The following is a 19,502-nucleotide window of genomic DNA, read 5'->3' as shown; positions in this document are numbered from 1 at the left end:
GCACTATCAAAGGGTGGAGCTGTCGAAGTCAAATAATTGGATATAGTCGTTTCAAATTAATAAACATCAATCTGATTGTCTCTGTCTGAAAGCACCCTATGGTGTGGAAGGGCGTATTTAACCACAACACGTACAAACATTTTTACACACATTTTTACACACATTTACACTTACACATTCACTTGTAAATAGTTCACTTTAAAATAGTTCCAACACACAGTCGTTTATTACCAAATGTAATATAGTTTATAGTTAAATATAATAATGTTAGAAGCACTTTATTAAGATCTAAGGTTCAGGTTACAAGAAACACATCATTTTTGGTATCATTCTAATCCCCTATTCACCCGCAGACATCTGGTTCTGTCGGCTAAGATATCGCTCCTTGCGTATGCAAGTTATGGATTATAGGGAATAAATGATCAGAATGGTATTGTGTGTGTAATGTAAATAGACCAGTTTTGCTATTAAACCGCATTGTGAGTTGGATCCACACTGTTTGAAGTGGACAATCTTCATTGAATAGTGACTAGACGTACATAACACACTCCAGTCAGCTAAGAACAGGAAACTGACACTACAGTGGGCACAGGTTCACCAAACCTGCTCAGACGAATCTTGATATCTGCTGCAACATGCAGATGGTAGGGTCAGGCTTAATTTATGGATTCATTTTACCGTATAACAATGGTGCATGCTGCTGGTGGTGTGATGATATAAGGAATGTTTTCTAGGCCTCTTAGTACCAACTGAGCATCATTTAAATGCTAGAGCCTGCCAATGTGCATCCTGTTGAGGCCACAGTCTGCCCATCTTCTAATCTCTACTTCCAGGAGAATAACATGACATCGGACAAAGCACACATTATCTCAAGCTTCCATGAGTATGACAATGAGTTCAGTGTACACATTGACCTAAACAGTCACCATATCTCAGTCCAAAAGAGCACCTTTGGGATGTGATGGAACAGGAGTTTCACAGCATGTACAGTATGTGCATCCAACAAATCTGCAGCAAATGTGTGATGCTTTCATCAGCTGTAGTCAGGTTCTTTGCTCACAAATGCAATATATATAACTGACCAACACATACTCATTCATTGACCTCTTCCTCTGTGGACTAAACCTATAACTTTCCTATTGACTTCTACACTAGAACTTTTATATATTTCAGTGTTGTAAACACATATACAGTACACATTAACCATACAAGTTTTTTTATTTTTTAATGTATTGCAAAAATACAATCTTTATAAATCGAACACATTGTCATGTAAATACAAGATAGAAACACAAATTATAGCTTATAAAAGTCCAGTAACAATCTTATAAAAGATTTCCAGTAAGTAAGTTTTGAATGGAAAGATTTCTCAGAATAATTAGCATCACACACACAAGTGGCATGATATATTTACAGGTAATTATAAAGAAAAAGTCAACTTTGGATAGTATGTCTGTTTTAATGTTTAAGCAATACAATCTTAATTATGTGTGTGTTTTGAGCTCCATAGAAAATGCTACATTTTTGCACATACTGTTTGTTTTTAGAACCATTCATGGCAAATAGAGTGATATCCCATGTCCTATGTGAGATGTTTAGTTAAAGCTTCTATTTTTTGGTAAAACTAGGCAAGTATTGATCCATTTTAACATGATAATTTGATCTGGCCACTAGGGGAGTTATTCTATTGTTGAAATTAAAATTTACCTTTAATGAACAATTAGTACAAATGTAGGAAAAACCCTCAACAATTTGTTGTTTATAAACATGCTTACTCCGTTTCATTTAAAGGGCACCAAGCCCAGATTGCATGGCAGACGACATAGGCCCAAACTAAGGGCAGATATTGAGGCGTGAGGAAGAGAGCCAGGGGAGGTTGAGGGTCCAGTAGTTTCTGTTAGTACCTATAATACATAAGAGTAACTTTATGATTGCAGTGGAGTTCCTGCACAAGTTAAGAAGTTTCTATTGGCTGTGCAAAAGTACACAATTTACAGACCTGTAGTGCCAATCTGGCAACTCTGGCATTTGTCAGACGGGCTAATGCACTTACAAGTATTAGTGAGCTTGTCTGGGATCCCCAGGTTTTTAAAAATAGGCTTCAAATCTACATTTAGCCTCACATCAATCTGTCGATTTTGAGCATATCGTACGCAAAATCATTCTACGCATGCCCAGAATCGGGAGATACGTCTGTAAATGAAGCACATAGTCAAAAGAAAAGGACACTTACTACAGCCTACGATTTGTGGGAGTGAACTGGGCGGGGAAGGGATGTTTTACCGTAGTCAATTTACAGTAGGGGCGTAACAAACTCAAACACATGCAGCCATGTCTAAATCCAGCTCTAGGCATCACAAAGTACTTGTTTTTCTGCCGTATCTCTTGCTCCAGCTAAAGGGCTAGTTTAAGTCCTGGTTAGAAGTGATGACAGTCTTGTATGCATGCTATAACATTCACTAATTGTCCCCCTCCCCACCCTTTTACTCCCTGATATCATAGGCTGTAGTAAGTATCCTTTGCGTACCAAGCGGACAGGGCTACTTTTACTGGAGTATGTCCCGTTTCTAGGCATGCACAGAGTGATTTTGCATACAATATGCTCAAAATCAGCAGATACGTACCCTGATGAATCAGGCCCAATCAGTGAATGATGGAGTCCTTTATGAAAATGTAAGCTGACTTTTTTTGGTGGCTCTGTTCATGTGTGTTGGTGAGCTTTATATGCACAAGAGGAAACTATGAAACAGAGTCAAAAATACTGATGCTGTCTGCCCTGAAGCAGGAAAGAGAGGCTGCAGAAATAACTGATGGCAATCTACTGTCACTAAGCCAAGATCAATAGCATTTTTTAAATTATTTGAAGAAGCGTTTATTTTCATATATTTTTCATAGAGTGCAAAAATCTCATTTTTTTTGTCTATTTGTATGTATTTTTAAAAGTGGGTACTGTTATATCGATTGCTTGCTCAATGTATATTCATGTATGTAATATTCATAGGCTTTAACAGAACATTGTTATTTAGTGATCAAATTATTATGTAAAAAAAATCTGAACACTTGCATGGCCTTTCTAAAGGAAAAAAAACCCATTGAACAATCTATTTCATAAAGGGAATATATTGTTTGTCAGTAAAAAGGCATCTATAAATCTATACCATATTGGTTAAAACATTCTGCAAAAACTACAATATTAGCTGTGATTACTTATCTATATAGTAAAACATGTATTTAGCATAATTTTTTTAGTGCATAATGTAACCATACACCAATAAGAACATTGACAATAAAAATAAAACAAAAATAAAAAAATAAAAAAATCTATTTTATAACATAAAAGCAAAATGAATATAAAAAATATATTTTAGGGATTATATAATAAAACTGTAATTGAAATATATATCCTCGGCAATATTAAATTGTGTATATGTATGTGACTTAAATTTATTTTCCAGTGCTAACCAGGTGTCTTCATCTGTGTTTATATGTATCTATATGGACATGTTATTGTTAGTACATTTTGAGGTTTCCAATGCAACCATGATTGGGGAGTTCTGATGACTATAGTATATTTGAAAATACAGTTATTTACACTTTTTTATATATATTTCACATTGGCTTAGTGGCTAGCACTTCTGCCTCACAGCACTGGGGTCATGAGTTTGATTCCTGACCATAGCCTTATCTGTGTGGAGTTTATATGTTCTCCCTATGTTTGCGTGGGTTTCCTCCCACATTCCAAAAACATACTAGTAGGTTAATTGGCTACTATGTGTGTGTATGTTAGGGAATTTAGACTGTAATCTCCAATGGGGCAGGGACAGATTTGAGTTCTCTGTTCAGAGCTGCAGAATTAGTGGTGCTATATAAATAGCTGATAATGATTATGATGATTACAGCAACCCACATACCCACATGTTACAGCAACTAATAGGCTATGATTAGCTTTCAGGTCCTCCTGTTTCCTCCCACACTCCAAAAACATACTGGTAGGTTAATTGGCTGCTAACAAATTGATCCTAGTCTGTCTGTGTGTGTGTGTATGTTACGAAATTTAGACTATAAGCTGCAATGGGGCAGAGACTGATGTGAGTGAGTTCTCTGTACAGCGCTGCGGAATTAGTAGCACTATATAAATAACTGCTGCTGCTGATGATATTCCAGATAGGCTTTCAAACGTGTACATTTTCCACAGTATTGATGTTGAACCTTTAGAAGCTTGACATGACTGTTCCACTTTCAGACTCTGTGGTACTGCCTTTCCTGACAAGCGTTGTGACACTGCTCTGCACCTTTGACTTAAGGCACCCAGCATGTTTTAAAACTTTCAGAGCATCATTCCTGAACTTTACTCCCACAAAAGCATAGAGCACGGGATTCAGACAACAGTGAACATATCCTAGTAATTCTGAGATTGCCATTGCTAGGGGCAGTTGCTTCTGAATCGCACAACTCTGAATAAGTCCAACCTGATTCAAAGTATCCAAGAGCACGACCACATTGTATGGAGTCCAGCAGAGCAAGAAGACACCTGTAATCACTATGGCTACCCTAACAGCTCTCTTTTTCTCTCGCCTCGGGGACTTATAGAGAGCCACTATTATGTGGGCATAGCAGAAGCTCATGAGGATCAGAGGACACAAAAAGCCCACTACGTGATTGAGAATTCTCCCTGCTTGCCACCAACCATTGCTAGGAAAATTACTGTCATGGTATGTACACCAGGTGTAATTATCTGTATCATTGGTACCCAAGATGAATAGGTTCGGCAATGAAAGTAGAAAGCAAAAAACCCACACACAAAGACATGGGATATGTACAGCAGCAACACTTTGTTTCCTGAAAGCATAAATAGCATGGATAATAGATAGGTATCGATCAACACTGATGCATCCCAGGAGAATGCTACTGCAGTAAAAATTTAAACGGCTGATGAACCCTACAGTCTTACAGAGGAAACTTCCAAATATCCACCCAACCACAGCCTCTGACACTGCAAATGGGAAAGTAATGAGCATTAGTAAATCTGCAATAGCCAGGTGCACAAGGAAAAAGTCGGTGGTGGAGCGTAAGCGACGGTGCCTCATGAGAATGAAGAGGACAAGGCTGTTTCCACCCATGCCAACCACAAACACCACGCTGTAGAGTATTGGGATGAGGATACGTCGAAAGTTTAAAGGTCCATTTGAGTCCTTTGTATTACAGGTAAAACTGCCTTCATAGACGATCTCGTTGGAATAACTTGTATTATCAAGACTATCCATCAAATCCTGTGTGAGAGACATAAAAAAAAGTATTATATTGAGTGTAGCAACAGCTGTGAATAGTAAGATATGAATAGTTGAGTGTGAGAATATATTATTAATATATAAATTGAAACAAATAAATTATCTTTCTCTGTTTTATCAACATATTTTCAATCCTATTTCTATTGCAATTGAACACTAAAGGCATTCTTTATTAGGCAGAAAGTATTCACAAACTCACAGGGTCTCCCAGCAAACCAGAGATAAAGATATGAAAGTGTGATTGCTTCAGCGATATAAAATTGCTGGAGATCGCCGGCGATTTAATGCCCCAAGCTGCCAAATGTATTAAACTGCGATTTTGAGGTTCAAAATCAAAATTGCTGTCGATGTCTAGCAAACCACAAAAGCTTCCAATCACCAGGTATTTGTGTTCAAAGCAGGATTTTTAAACAAACAACACGATTTTAACCTCACCAACAAATACAAAAGCCTGTCTACTTCCTTGTTTGACTTGATAAGGGTTGCAGGAGTTAGAGTGAGAGTAGTGGAGAGAGCAGGAGAGTGGTGAGTGTCGTAAAAAGATTACTGTGTGTGTTAATTTGTGTATCTGTTGGTTAGGTCTTCTGCTGCTAGTGGGAAGTCTAAATCTTGGTGCAATATGTGCTTCAGTTTGAGGAAAATTGTGTGCTTGTGAGAAACATAGTGCCAGTCTATGACAGGAATTTGGGCACTCAAAGTGCAAAAACACAATTTTATAGGAAAAAGCATCTTGGTCTTCTGTATGTGCTGCTATGAATGCGGTTGACTCTATTAAACGATCCAGAAATAAAGAGAAGGGTAATAGAAAAATGTTAGATAAGAAGAGAGCAGCAGCAGGAACTGGTGTTGGCCCCGCCCTGCTCTTTGACTATACCTCTTATGGGGAACAATTCAAGCAGCTCATACCACACAAAATCATTGCAGGGATCAATGTCTGGGACTCAGACAGTTCTCTGTCCCAACGTAAGACTGGTGAGTAATGTCTACATTTAATTATTAAAACCATATATACTAACTTAATAATCCAGCATCATGTAAAAGTTATGCATTTTTGCACAGTGAAATCAGAAGCTTGACACATACTAGATAATGTAATAATGACATGTGGATGTCATCTTTTTATTTCACAGCTTCAAATTATTTTGTGATTAAATATATTAATATCAATCAGGTTCATCTCAAATGCAGCCAACGCCACCAATCGCTCTGCATGATGATGATAGCTCATTAGAAAGTAAATCCACCTAGGGGATAAAAAAACAGTTACATATTTAATGTCACTATTATTACACAATTTGCTGTAGACATAAACCCCTGTAAATGGTTTGGTGCAGGTAATGTTGATCAATATTTTTTTCTGTTTAATTGACAAAGGAACATCACAAATGTATATGCCTCAAGAGTCTGAGATGGATTCAACACAAACAACACCAGCACCAGACATTGCAGCTGAACCACACATTATTCTGGAAAGTGTTGATCATTTGACTGACATTGTGGAGTCTATAGAAACTGCACCATAGAGACTTTCTCAAACTGCCTGTCAGGAATCTGGAGCTATCTGCTGAATTTGGAGCAACCCAGTCTGGAGGTGTGGAGTCGAACGCACCTCTGGTCTTCCCCAGGGACCAGGGAGTTTGGATTTAGCTGCAAGAGACGTGCAGGTCACGGTTCTCCGGGAGGGAACTCAGCGAGATAGATAGTAGTAAACGGATAGTCTGGAAAGCCGTGGTCAAACAGTGCAGTACACCGGACAGTGCAGTACATAGGGAGGATCCAACGAAGTAGTCTTCCAAGCCGAAATCAAATACCAGGATAATCTTACAGAGTCGAAGGGATGATCCAAAAGAAGTGTCAGGGAATACCAAGTCAGGAACTGTGGAGTCAGACCAAACAATGTTGAACCACATAAACGCCTGGAGCTAGGGGGCCTACTTCTCTGGCAACCTAGTGGTGCCAGAGCCTTCCTTAAATAGGAAAAGGGGAAGAAATTAATTATCGGCGGCGCTGACATCCGCCGCCGGGTGCCGAATGGCGTGCTTTCGCTTAAGAGACTGCCGGCCGGCCGAGTCTCATGCATTTGGTTGCCTGGCGACCAGACATGACTTCCGGCAGCAGCGAAGGTGTCTGTCCCTGTGTGGATGGGAAAGCACAGGGACGGCAACTGACACTGCCACACCAAAACCAGCACCAGGTCCAAATTTGGCAAGTTTGATAGAACACTTTAGGAAAGTGGAAACAATTTACTTAAATTCCATCAAGATTCTGTGAGGGGAATTCAAGGACAGCTGACTCAGGGGATGAAACATTTGCATAACATTCATCAGAGCAAACTGTGTATGTATTCACTTGAATATGACTATTAATAGTCTAACTGGGGCAGTAACTGGAAATCTAGTTTCAGCCTGTGCCCAAATGCAAAACATACTCATGGCCCTGTGCTATCATCTTCAGGCAAGAGCAGCCAGAATACCATGCCAACAAAATCCATGCACCTACTCCACAGCATTCTAGTGTGCGTATCAAGGGTAGAAGACGGCCATCAACCAGCCGTTTCAAAGATCCAGAGTCACCACCTAAAAGAAAGAAATAATAGATATTCATTAATGTTGTTGTTGAAAACTTTTGTGCCTTTATTTTGCCAAATATATTTCTAAATATAATAAAAATGCAAACACATTTAAACATTGTTTACTTACAGTTCTTGCACCTTTTTAAATAAAACATCTTTGTATTTTTTTAGGCTATTATGTTATTTTAAAACATATACACATACCCTTTAATTGATGGCAGAGTTTGAAGTCATACTTTCATGTGCTTATGCTGATGATTCTACAAGAATATATACCATACAGTAAATACAGTGTAATGCCAAGTAACAAACTTATTGAGTGAATTATAAACAATACTCATCAGAAAAATAAGTCGGTATTATCCTTTCTCTGATCAGCCTTTCCCCCTCAGTATTCTCCCCTGCTTCTTCACTGTCTACCGCTGGTGGTAGGGGTATATTTTGATTAAGTACCAAAATGCGCAGCAGACAGCATGACAACATGATATCAGCCACCTAAGCTGACACAGACGTCTGACGTAGAGAGGCGCACCACCAGATTTATCAAGGCACCTGAATCTGGCCTGCAATAGGCCAAATGTACATTCTATCACACCACTAGTGGCTGTGTGTGCCCCATTTCTGTGCAGGATCCTGTGTCTTCAACTGAGGTGTCTTTAACCATGATTGACATCCATATCTTGAGTCAGCTAGAATGAGACATAAGTACAAATAATTTAATAAAAGCAAAACCCCCCAAAACATGTATATACTATACATGAAATTGCCTGATTATTATGTCACATACCCAGTAGACATCCCTCCGGCATTCCACCATTCTGAAATTTCTGGAAAAGAACTGACTGGCGCAGGATAGAGGCATCATGGCATGAGCCAGTATAGCCTGCAACAACACTCATGATTTTCATGTTTGCATCACAGACCACCTGTACATACATAGAGTCTGAATGGTGTCTGTTGGTATAGATTTCAGCCCTTTGATGAGGTGGTCTCAGCCCAGTGTATGTGCAATCTATGGTCTCCAAGACATTAGTAATCCTGAGAACCTATAGAAAGCGAACATCAGCTCGTGCCGTTCAGAATCCTGGTGGGGGAGCAGATTTTTGTAGGCAGCAGTTTGCCAAGAGCATTTAACACTACAGATAAGTGTCTTGAAAATGTTGCATGTGTGAGCCCTACAACCTTTGAGCACAAGATAATGTAGAACACGCAATAATTTTTGCATCCCAGTAAATGCTTTGGAGTGAGATGTTAATGGCTCCAAATCAACTCTCACCTGCATGTACAGCTGCAGGAGGTTTGCTCTATTAAGCCCTTGAAAAATCTCCTGCTCAGAGAGGGAGTCAAACGTGCTCTAAAATCATGAGGTCTGCAGAGTCTTAGCGGACCCTGATGCTGGTTATGTTCCTCTCTTCTTCTCTGTTCAGTGTCCAAAAGCTTATTTTTCTCCAAAATAGCCAACAAAACATTTCCTAGCCACTCCATTTTCATGCACCCTCAGAATAATACAGTTTTTGGGCTGTTTTTTTAGACACCATTAGTCTGCATAGACTAGAGATGGGCGGGCTCGGTTCCCCGAGATCCGAATTCATCCGAATTTAGCCTATCCGAGTACCAAGCCAAGCACGCTCGGTACTCTCCCGCCCGTTTGGAATCGAAATCGAGGCAAAACGTTATTGTGATATATTCGTATTTCTGAGCTCGGTTCTCGCGAGATTTGAAAAGCATAAATACCAGCCTCCACAGCAATCCATCGCCATTTGACAGAGGGAGAAAGCAGGGTTTGGTCACACAGGCTATATCAGTATAGGGACAGAGCAGTAATTGGACACATTATTGTTTGTATTCAATTCCATTCTAATCTTAATACCAGTTGTTACAGCAGTAAGAGGAGGATAGAGGAGGGTTTTTGTTCAATTTCTGGCACTCCAAGTGCTTTTGGGGTGTCCCCCATTCTTTTGCATTCATTTTTCTGGCTGTCAAAATTCCTATTTGTCAGCAGTCTAAAAAAAAAATATTTAACACTCCAAGTGCTTTTGGGGTGTTCCCCATTCTATTGCATTCATTTTTCTGGCTGTCAAAAGTCCTATTTGTCAGCAGTATAAAAAACAATTTGTAGCACTACAAGTGCTTTTGGGGTGTCCCATATTCCCCAGTGTTTTACTGTAATTTTTCTGGCTGTCAAAAGTCATATTTCTCAGCAGTATCTATCTAATACAATTTTGGCACTACAAGTGCTTTGGCCTCAATAAAAGGTATTCAAAGCAGTCCACATATGAGCAGAATCAGCAACCCGGTTCTGTCACCAGTCCTGATGGTAGTGTTCCCAGTACGTCATCTGGGAAAGGCGATGTAAAATTACATAGTCTTTTTAAATCGGAAAAAAACACACCCAAAATTTTTTACTGTGTTGAAGCGAAAAAGAAGTGTAACTAAGGAAAGGTTAACTGCCGATAAAAAAAATATTGCCAACATGCCATTCTACACACGCAGTGGCAAAGAAAGAATGAGGCCTTCGCCTTTCTCTATTAGTGGCAGATCAAAAGATGTTACTGAGCCTTCTTCTTGTACGGTCACTCGTGACCAAGCAAGACCAAGTAATTTGGAGTCTAAAAGTGGTGCATAACTACTGTTACGCGTCAAAGTCGAGCTGCAAGAAAACAGTAAGGCATTAGAGGATAATGTATGCTTTGAATCAGAAATGACACCAATCCCTGTGGAGAGTCCATCCACCAGTAGTATGTCTAATCGTGAGCATTCTGTTAGTGACAGTGTACCCATAAAGAAGGGTCCTTTCAGCAGTTCTGCTGATGTGTGCCTTAACAGCCCGAGTGTAGCCGATGATACACCAATTGAGGATGCCACTTTGGAATTAGAAGAGGATGAGGAGGAGATTTGTGTAGGCGACGAGGGCACTAATGAGGATGTTGATGATTATGATGCAGACAGATACCAAATTGCCTTTCTCAATTTCTATTTATATTCTAGACTCTATAACGGCTGAATAGTTTTCTATTTTACTCCTAGTGGAGAGGGGGTCTGATGCAGACAGATACCAAACTACCTTGGTCCATTTATTTTTATATTCTAATTCTACAGTCTATGCAGGCTGCTTTTTTTCTATTCAACTACAAGTGGAGGGCGGGGGGAGTCATAGACAGCCACCAAACTACCTTGGTCCATTTATTTTTATATTATAATTCTACAGTCTATGCAGGCTGCTTTTTTTCTATTCAACTACAAGTGGAGGGCGGGGGGTGGGGGTATAGTCAGCCACCATACTACCCTGGTCCATTTATTTTTTATATTGTTCAGTCTATGCAGGCTGCTTTTTTTCTATTAAACTTTAAATGGAGGGGGGGGGGGGGCTATAGAGACTGAAACCAAACTGTCTTTGTCCATTTCTTTATATATTTAACTATAAGTGTAGGGTGTAATATACACCCAAAGACGATGGCTGAATTGCCAATAGTCTAAGGTGAAGAGGAAGACAACCAGGTTTGTGTGCAGAATTAAGGACAGCCTACCGGGGATTAAACTGTTTTCTTCCTAATTTATTAGCATTAGAATTACCTTACCTATCCAAGGAACAGGTGGAGCACTAAATTAGGTTATTTTATGCCCAATAACATTGATTTTTATACAAAATTGCAAAACAAAACCAAACAAAACCAAAACCAAAACACGCAAGGGCGGTTTGGCAAAACCAAAACCAAAACCAAAACACAACGGTAATCCAGATCCAAAACCAAAACCAAAACACGGGGGTCAGTGAGCATCTCTAGCATAGACCAATGGATGATGTGATTGCTAATCTCGACTGTCCAAAGCAGCATGTTGATTCTAGCAGCGAGAGCGCAGTGATTTGCAAAATCGCAGCATTCTACATATTTCTACAAAAGTAAGGACGACAATTTGTATTCTGTCGATATTGGTTACATCAGTTTACTGGAGATTTAACTATCAACACTAACTTTCATACGTCAGTGGGTTCAAACTTGCCCTACAAAATTACAGCTTGATACATTTAACCCCTTGTCATCTTTCTAGGAATCGTTCACAGATCTTGTCACAAACGGTGTATGTGTTGTTGTTGTTGTTGTTACAAACTGCTTCACAAGACAGATGTATGATTAAACATTGGTAATCTTTATTTTGGAACAACACACAGGAATTATCAGGGAGACCCCGTGGCTGGAGACGGTGACAAACGAACACAATAATACATACAACGATAACAGGTTGCACTATGATAACAAAAGTCTTTGGAAGGCACAGAGTCGGTTTTTAGTAGCAAGTTAAATGTACACAGGATAGCGCTGTGACAATGGAGTCACTGATACACAGGATGGTGTTGTTTTAGTAAATCACAGAAGTATAGACTTTGTAATAAATAGACTACAGGTATAGCAACAGAGTTCAATATACAGCATATGGTGTGAGCAACTTGCTATTAGCATGTGAATGCATTCTAATTTAATGTATTATTTACAATGGACAGCCTTAGCTCACCACAACCTTAGGAAATTTGGAAATATATCATTTGGTGCAGTACCTTCTCTCTACCAGTAGATGCTGCTAAATGCTTACTTACTTAAGCGCACAAAAATGTTAGTTAATAATGTAGTGTTACCAGGATATCCTCACTAGACTTTTAAAGATATATTGGAGGAACTGCCAGATCAGGAGAAATGCAAGACTCCACGTAATTAGTATTAATGATTGTTTAACTGAATATTCAGTTTTGGGTGCTTTAAGCTTATCTAATAAGTTGCTCTAAAAAAATTAAACTTAGGGTGAAAAAATCAATGTTAAAAATAACCTGTTGCACGATGCTTTAGGCTAAGAGCATTGGCTACTGGTACTAGAAAATACCCATGGTTAAGTTTCTCCAGGCAAAGACTAAGAAAATTAAAGATAAAGTTATAGGCCTGCACAAGATAGGTTACAAAATAATATCCAGATACTTGGATATCCCAGTGAGCACTGTTGGGTCAATTGTGAGGAAGGCTGCATCATACCACTCAAGCACTGCAAATGAAGGCTGCATCATACCACTCAAGCACTGCAAATGAAGGCTGCATCATACCACTCAAGCACTGCAAATGAAGGCTGCATCATACCACTCAAGCACTGCAAATGAAGGCTGCATCATACCACTCAAGCACTGCAAATGAAGGCTGCATCATACCACTCAAGCACTTCCTAGACAAGGCCGTCCCTCAAAACTCAGCATCAGAACAGGGAGGAGTCTTGTCAGGGAAGCAACAATGAGGCCAGCAATCACTTTGAAAGAGCTATAGAGTTCAGTGGATGAGACTGGATTGATGGCGCACCAGTAAACCATATCAAGATCTCTCCATACAACTGACCTCTATGGGACCGAAGAAAAATCATATCAAAACATGTTTGAAGTTTGCCAGAAAACATAAGAGTGACCCAGCTAAAATGTGGGACAAGGTTTGTAGTCAGATGAAACAAAAAAAATTTTTTTTGGGCCCCAATTCAACACTGTCTCTTCATCAGCAAACACCATCCCAACAGTAAAGTATAGGGGGTGGTGGCATCATGTCACAGGGATGCTTATCTTCAGTGGGGACTGGGCATCTTGTTATAATTGATGGATGGATGGATGGTGCAAAATACAAGGAGATACTGCAAGATAACCTGTTTCAGTCTGCTAGAAAACTAAGGCTTGGGAGAAAGTTCACCTTTCAGCAGGACAATCAGGGGCGCACGCAGGATTGTCAGGGGGGGTTACCCCCCCCGGAACCCCCCCCCCCCCAAAAAAACATGCGCATGCGCAGCAGCTCCGTTTCGGCAGCGCTGTCCTATACAGCAGCCACGGCGCTGTCAAAGAAGCGTCCACGGCGGTGCTGTATACAATACAGCACCGCCGCGGATGCTTCTTTGACAGCGCCGCGGCTGCTGTATAGGACAGTGCCACTATGGTGGCCACTTAGTTAGCGGAGGGGGGTTGCTTCTGGAGACCCAGAAACCCCCCCTGCGTGCACCACTGATAATGAGCCCAAGCACAGGGCCAAAGCAACACTGACATGGTTAAACAACAGAAAGGTGAATGTTTTACAATGGCCAAGTCAAGGTCCAGATCTCAATCAAATTCAGACTCTGTGGCACTATTTGAAAATTGCAGTCCGCAAGAGTTATCAAACCAACCTGAACAACCTGGAACAAATCTGCAAGGAAGAATGGGCAAAAAGTACACCCTAACAATGTGCAAACTTGGTAGAAACGTATCCCAACAGAATTAAAGCTGTTATGGCAGCGAAAGGTGGTTTTACCTAATAGTGGTTGAATAATTATGCAAGCAACATTTTTCCGTTTTTTTAAAAAAAGAATCTGCAAACAAATTATGAATTATGAGTTAGAACATTTACTTTAAAAGCCTACTGGTTGGCAATAAACATTTGGTCTGGAACAATCTGTGTGTAATTTGTAATACAGACAAATCTGTATAAGGGCTTGAACCTATAGAAAAACTATATCCCCTTCCTACTAGCTGTGACATAGGACTCCAGATAAGCCTGATATTGTTATTTGTATGTAAGTGCTCTTATTGTGGATTTATTAAAGCTGTGTAAAAATTACTAAACTATATGCTTTTTACTTCCTTTTCTCCTGGTTGGAGTTACCAAGTGATACCAGAAACAGAACAATCTTCTGGGAGTTATACAGACAAGCCTACTCTTTTTATATATTTGGTACGCACGTACTGTATATATTTAGTGAAAGTGGTGTGATAAATTGTAAAAGGTAATACACTATATCTGGCTATTCTGCTTTCTTTGACATATACTTTGGAGCCTGTCAAGGTTGGGGCTTACAAGCAGTGACAATAACAAACATGTGCATTACTCACTTGTATATCTGGTATATAACCTTTTTGGAGCACAGTTTAATTGTTAAATACTACACCAGAAGGCACCGCATTCCCTCTTCTTTTTTGTAGATCCTTTTTCCTGAATAACCATCTGGTTATTGATGGTTGGCTGTCACTTGTACACAAGGAGGTGTTTTAAGGTGTACAGATACATATATTGACTTGCCAAACATCAGGTTAAGCGTCCTTTTGATACTTTGTTTTTGTAGAATAATATATAAATATATATCCCTGAGGAAGCCTCTCTTATCGAGGAGAAATGCATTGGAATAAGCTGTAATTATGTCCTAGATAGGAGCAGCTCTTATCTGCAAGTTTACTGTGATTAACTATGGCTCTCTGGACTGCGATAGCAACCCGTCAATTGCTTGCAGCATGTAGCCGCCGCAACAAGAAACTCTTTAATATGCATGTACAGAATCACCTGAGGAGCTCCGTGCCTTCCAGAGGCCTCCTGGGGACCTGCATTTGGCATCCCCAGTGCACAAGGGGAGATAGAAGGAACAATCCAGGAGGGATGATACAGAACAGCTCTACACGCAGCAGCACTACACATGTAAGTTCAATTCTTCAAATTCTTTATTCATTAACTATCAGACATCCATTCATATATCTATGGACTATGCAGAATCATATTTGAAGCCCTAACTATTGGACAATTAACATACCATTACTTTTGAAACATAGTTACTGCACTATAAACTTTATCCTAAAAGGGACTTTGAGTATATACGAAATACTGAACTGATTTATATTACATCTGGACATTGAGCAAAACTGCTGGGAGAAGCGTTTGAATTTGAATCTAATTTAGACATTGCCTGATTAAGAGACTAATAGATTGGAATACCAATATTTACTTATTGTCAACACTGTTTAATGCATGTTTTTTTTTATTGTTTATATGTTCTGACCAGAGCCATCATTTTTCAGTTTACACCTTGAATAAAATGTCCTTTATGTATATTTAGATTGTTTTTTTTACACACTCTGATACACACACAATAACTAGTGGAGCGCTTAGAGGTACAACCGAAATTTATGTGTGTGTGTGTGTGTGTGTGTGTGTGTGTGTGTGTGTGTGTATATATATATATATATATATATATATATATATATATATATATATCTTCCTCAATTATTTTGAATCTGTCAAGGATGCTATGTGGGACAATTGGGTACAACTCTATGCTTCTAGTGTCAAATTAAATTTGCACTGGAGAAAATGTATTAATAATGTTTACGGGATTGTGTCATAAGGTGCTGTTACTGTATGTCATCATTTTTCTATGTAAATCACTATACTTCTGTTTTGTATTTCAAGCGCAGATCATATCCACTCATTTGTGTATTACAGCTGCAGATCACAGTACTCGATACACCTACATGTTACACACATCTTCACACATATTTACATAGTTACTGAAAATGAAAGTTCAGGTTTTCATGCCTCACTAACAATTCTTCTACTTATGAAGACAAAGGAGTAAACTATATTTATTCATTCAATGCTTCTTCCTTTTATTTCTTCACATTTTAGCTATGTGCCCATTGTACAGTTAAATACTTTGTTTTTGGTAGTCTATACAAATAAATTTTATATTGTTGTTTATGGCAGATATAGCTTCCTTTTTTTTAACATAGTGGACTATATAGATTATATTCTATGAACATAAAATCTATAGGGAAAACATGGGGAAAAGGGGATTCACTTTTCCATGACACTTCCTTTAACTACTTTCACATAATTAGTGCACCCCAAGATGTTTACCTCAAAGTGTAGTGATCTTCTTCTCCTGAGGTCTGACACAGTTATAAGGACCTGGTGCCACTGGAGGGGACCAATTAAGCAATTTACTGTGAATTATCATCCTTACCACTTTACAGAACATGACTATTAGTGGACATCGTCTCTTTCTAGTACTATGTGTTATCACTACTTGGCATCTTAGATATATACACACATCAGCGCCTACCTATAACCTCCTAAATTCAAATGGCAAGAATTGGATTAACGCCATGAAAAAATACTTCCAGTCCACCTTCCAATCTGTTTCTATAAAAGGTTTTATTAGTAAAATCAGGTGTGTAACAGTGATACTTATGATCATGTCACAAATGCATTGTATAAGTAACAAACCTAAAAATATACACTACTTACTAAAAGCTGCTAATATTAACTAACAATATAACATTTATAATATAGATATCAGAGATACTGAATAAATAAAAGAACATGCAAGTAATACCTAAGCATTCTAAACTACATTTTTAACCATGTTATAATGTGTTAAGAATATTACCCAAACCAATTTTTTGCAAATATCAACAGCTTTAGAAAATATTTAGCAATTAGCTGAATATATTGCATGCAGATATCATCACTAGTAAATGAAAGCACACATGCTCCGTAGTCTGAAAAAGTTGTTTAAAATGAAAACTTGCTTCCAGTATTGAAATAGTTCTTACCCCATAAAGGAGATAGCACAAAGATCTGATGAGAACATTTACAGATAAATGTATCACTCACAGGGGCATTTGATCCACAATGACATACACTCCAGGGAGTAAATGTATTAAACTGTAGCAAGACCCTTTAAATTACTTTTTGCCATAATGCTAACCTGTATCCAAGCTAAGTCTTCCCTTCTCCTCCAAGAGAGGAACTTCAGCAGTGTCAATAGGGTCAAACCATTAGTCCACACAGTCCCATTAGATCTTGGATAGAGGCTCATTAGGGTCATTTAAGCCCCCTCAATCAAAATGTGAAAAATGCAGAACATTGCAAAAAGGGTGAAGCGTGAATGAACAAAAAAAATTAAATCAAATAATAAAAAAGGAGTTGGGATGCATGGCTCCAGCTTTCAGCTGCAATTAAAAACAATTATCCTGCAGCTTGTGGTCAAGAGCAAAATAAAGCGCGTGCAGCTAAAAAATGAACCTACAAGAACAAGTGCCATACTAAAATATGTTGGGTCAAAACTTCCAGTTTAGTTTATGCACTGCCTGGGTCTCCTCTCTGGGGCCACATAGCACCTTTAATAATAGGTGAACAAGGTATACTGTCCTGTTGGAGACACTCTAAGGACAGTATTACAGTTGTTCTTAGCCAAAAGGTTAGGAAGTACACATGATAACAGGGGTCTGCAAAATCCAGCATAATATAAAGCTTGCTACACAAACTGACTGCAAACCAATAAAATACCAGTGGTATGGGTTAATATTGAACATAGGAGAAAGAGATCATTTTTGAAACAATCAAATGAGTTCATGGAAACTTATATAAAAAAGTTACTGGTAGATACAATAGCAGAAACATGAGTCTATGTGTGACATGCTAACATAGTACCGTATTAGATACAACCAAAATAAAGAAACCAGGTGTGCCTTATAAGGGAATTTCACCACTGTAGTAAGCCTCTCTGTGAATTTCCCAAGGGACAGTGCCTGGTAACACTGAAAGCTAACACCCTTTAATGCTTTTACAGTTGAATGATTCAGGGTTGTTTATTAGATATGTTTTGTATGTCTATCAAATGTACACACATCATATTCACGTAGTAAATAATTTTGTCCACAATGGCTCCTAATTCAGGATGTTAGCAGTTTTGGGCAGGTCCCTTATGTGTAATAATTTATTTGTAACATTATATTCAGTTTTCTATTAGTATTATAGATGTTTTAATGACTTAATGTACTATTGTCTATATTGTCAATATTATTGTTAAAAAATTCCAAATAAACAGTGAATTAGAGGACTTTGTAAAATAATTTTAAAATATGACTATCAAAAGTTGGTAGTAAACAACCTTTGCAAAAAGAGGATTATGATGTCCCCCTTCATTGGCTTGACTTTACATGTTTTAGTTCCAAAGAAATCATTCAGAACATTACATTACTGACAAAATATAAATGTAAGATTCTATAGTATGACATAACCACTACACATCACTAGAATATCATTATATTGTTCTTTAAATACACTCAATAGATTTTATGATTTAAAGTACTTTGTAAGAATGAATATGAATATCATGCAAGCAAGATAAACTGTAATATTCATCAGGTCGATAATATTAGGAAAGATGGACTTTGAAAGGAACAATATCACCCAGAACATATCTTCAAAACTTGATGCTGTCCGGAGAAACCAAATACAATTGACATAGTGACAATGCTGTTACAGACTTTCAAAGAACCTCTGTGTATTAGACTCTGAAATGCAGAGTATATATATATATATATATATATATATATACAGAGAGAGAGAGAGAGAGAGAGAGAGAGAGAGAGAGAGAGAGATATACATATATACTATAATTCTTATAATAAAAAATCCTTATACTTACTTCAATTTCAATGCTGAAAGGTGTGACCATCATGACCATCAGTGAGAGTGGACAGGCAGTTAAATACAGTGGACACAAGACTCACAGATGACAGTCTATGCAGAGTACAAACTGTCAGTGTGACAGAGGAAGCATGCTTAACAATACTAGCAGCTTACTGCCAACCACTTAGTAATATAGGCAAATTAGGTAGCTACTATTGATGAGATAATACTGATGCTGAGCTTTGATTACATGCAAAGGCTCACTTTGGGTGAACCTCCTAAATAGTGACAGTCATGGAAGAGTACAGTACTGTTCTAATGGATTGCTCTGTTAAAGAGCTTTGTTTAAAAAAAAGAAAAAAAAGAAAAATGATATTCTTTATAGTTGCAGGACTGCGTTAAGAGATA

At 38.4% G+C, this 19,502-nt stretch overlaps 1 protein-coding gene across 1 annotated transcript; it reads right to left on the bottom strand.

Moving 5' to 3' along the window:
- Positions 1-1,209: 1,209 nt before the first annotated feature.
- On the bottom strand, positions 1,210-19,264 carry CXCR5 (C-X-C motif chemokine receptor 5). Its single transcript, XM_075191299.1, has 2 exons — positions 19,111-19,264; positions 1,210-5,270 (listed from the first exon to the last, which is right to left on the bottom strand). The coding sequence occupies exons 1-2, from the start codon at positions 19,147-19,149 to the stop codon at positions 4,212-4,214; spliced, it is 1,098 nt and encodes a 365-aa protein (XP_075047400.1). The 5' UTR covers positions 19,150-19,264; the 3' UTR covers positions 1,210-4,211.
- Between the last annotated feature and the right edge of the window lie 238 nt (positions 19,265-19,502).

This window comes from Mixophyes fleayi, chromosome 11 (genome assembly GCF_038048845.1).
Source record: "Mixophyes fleayi isolate aMixFle1 chromosome 11, aMixFle1.hap1, whole genome shotgun sequence".
NCBI classification, from domain to species: domain Eukaryota; kingdom Metazoa; phylum Chordata; class Amphibia; order Anura; family Limnodynastidae; genus Mixophyes; species Mixophyes fleayi.
This window is presented reverse-complemented; position numbering and strand designations above follow the sequence as displayed.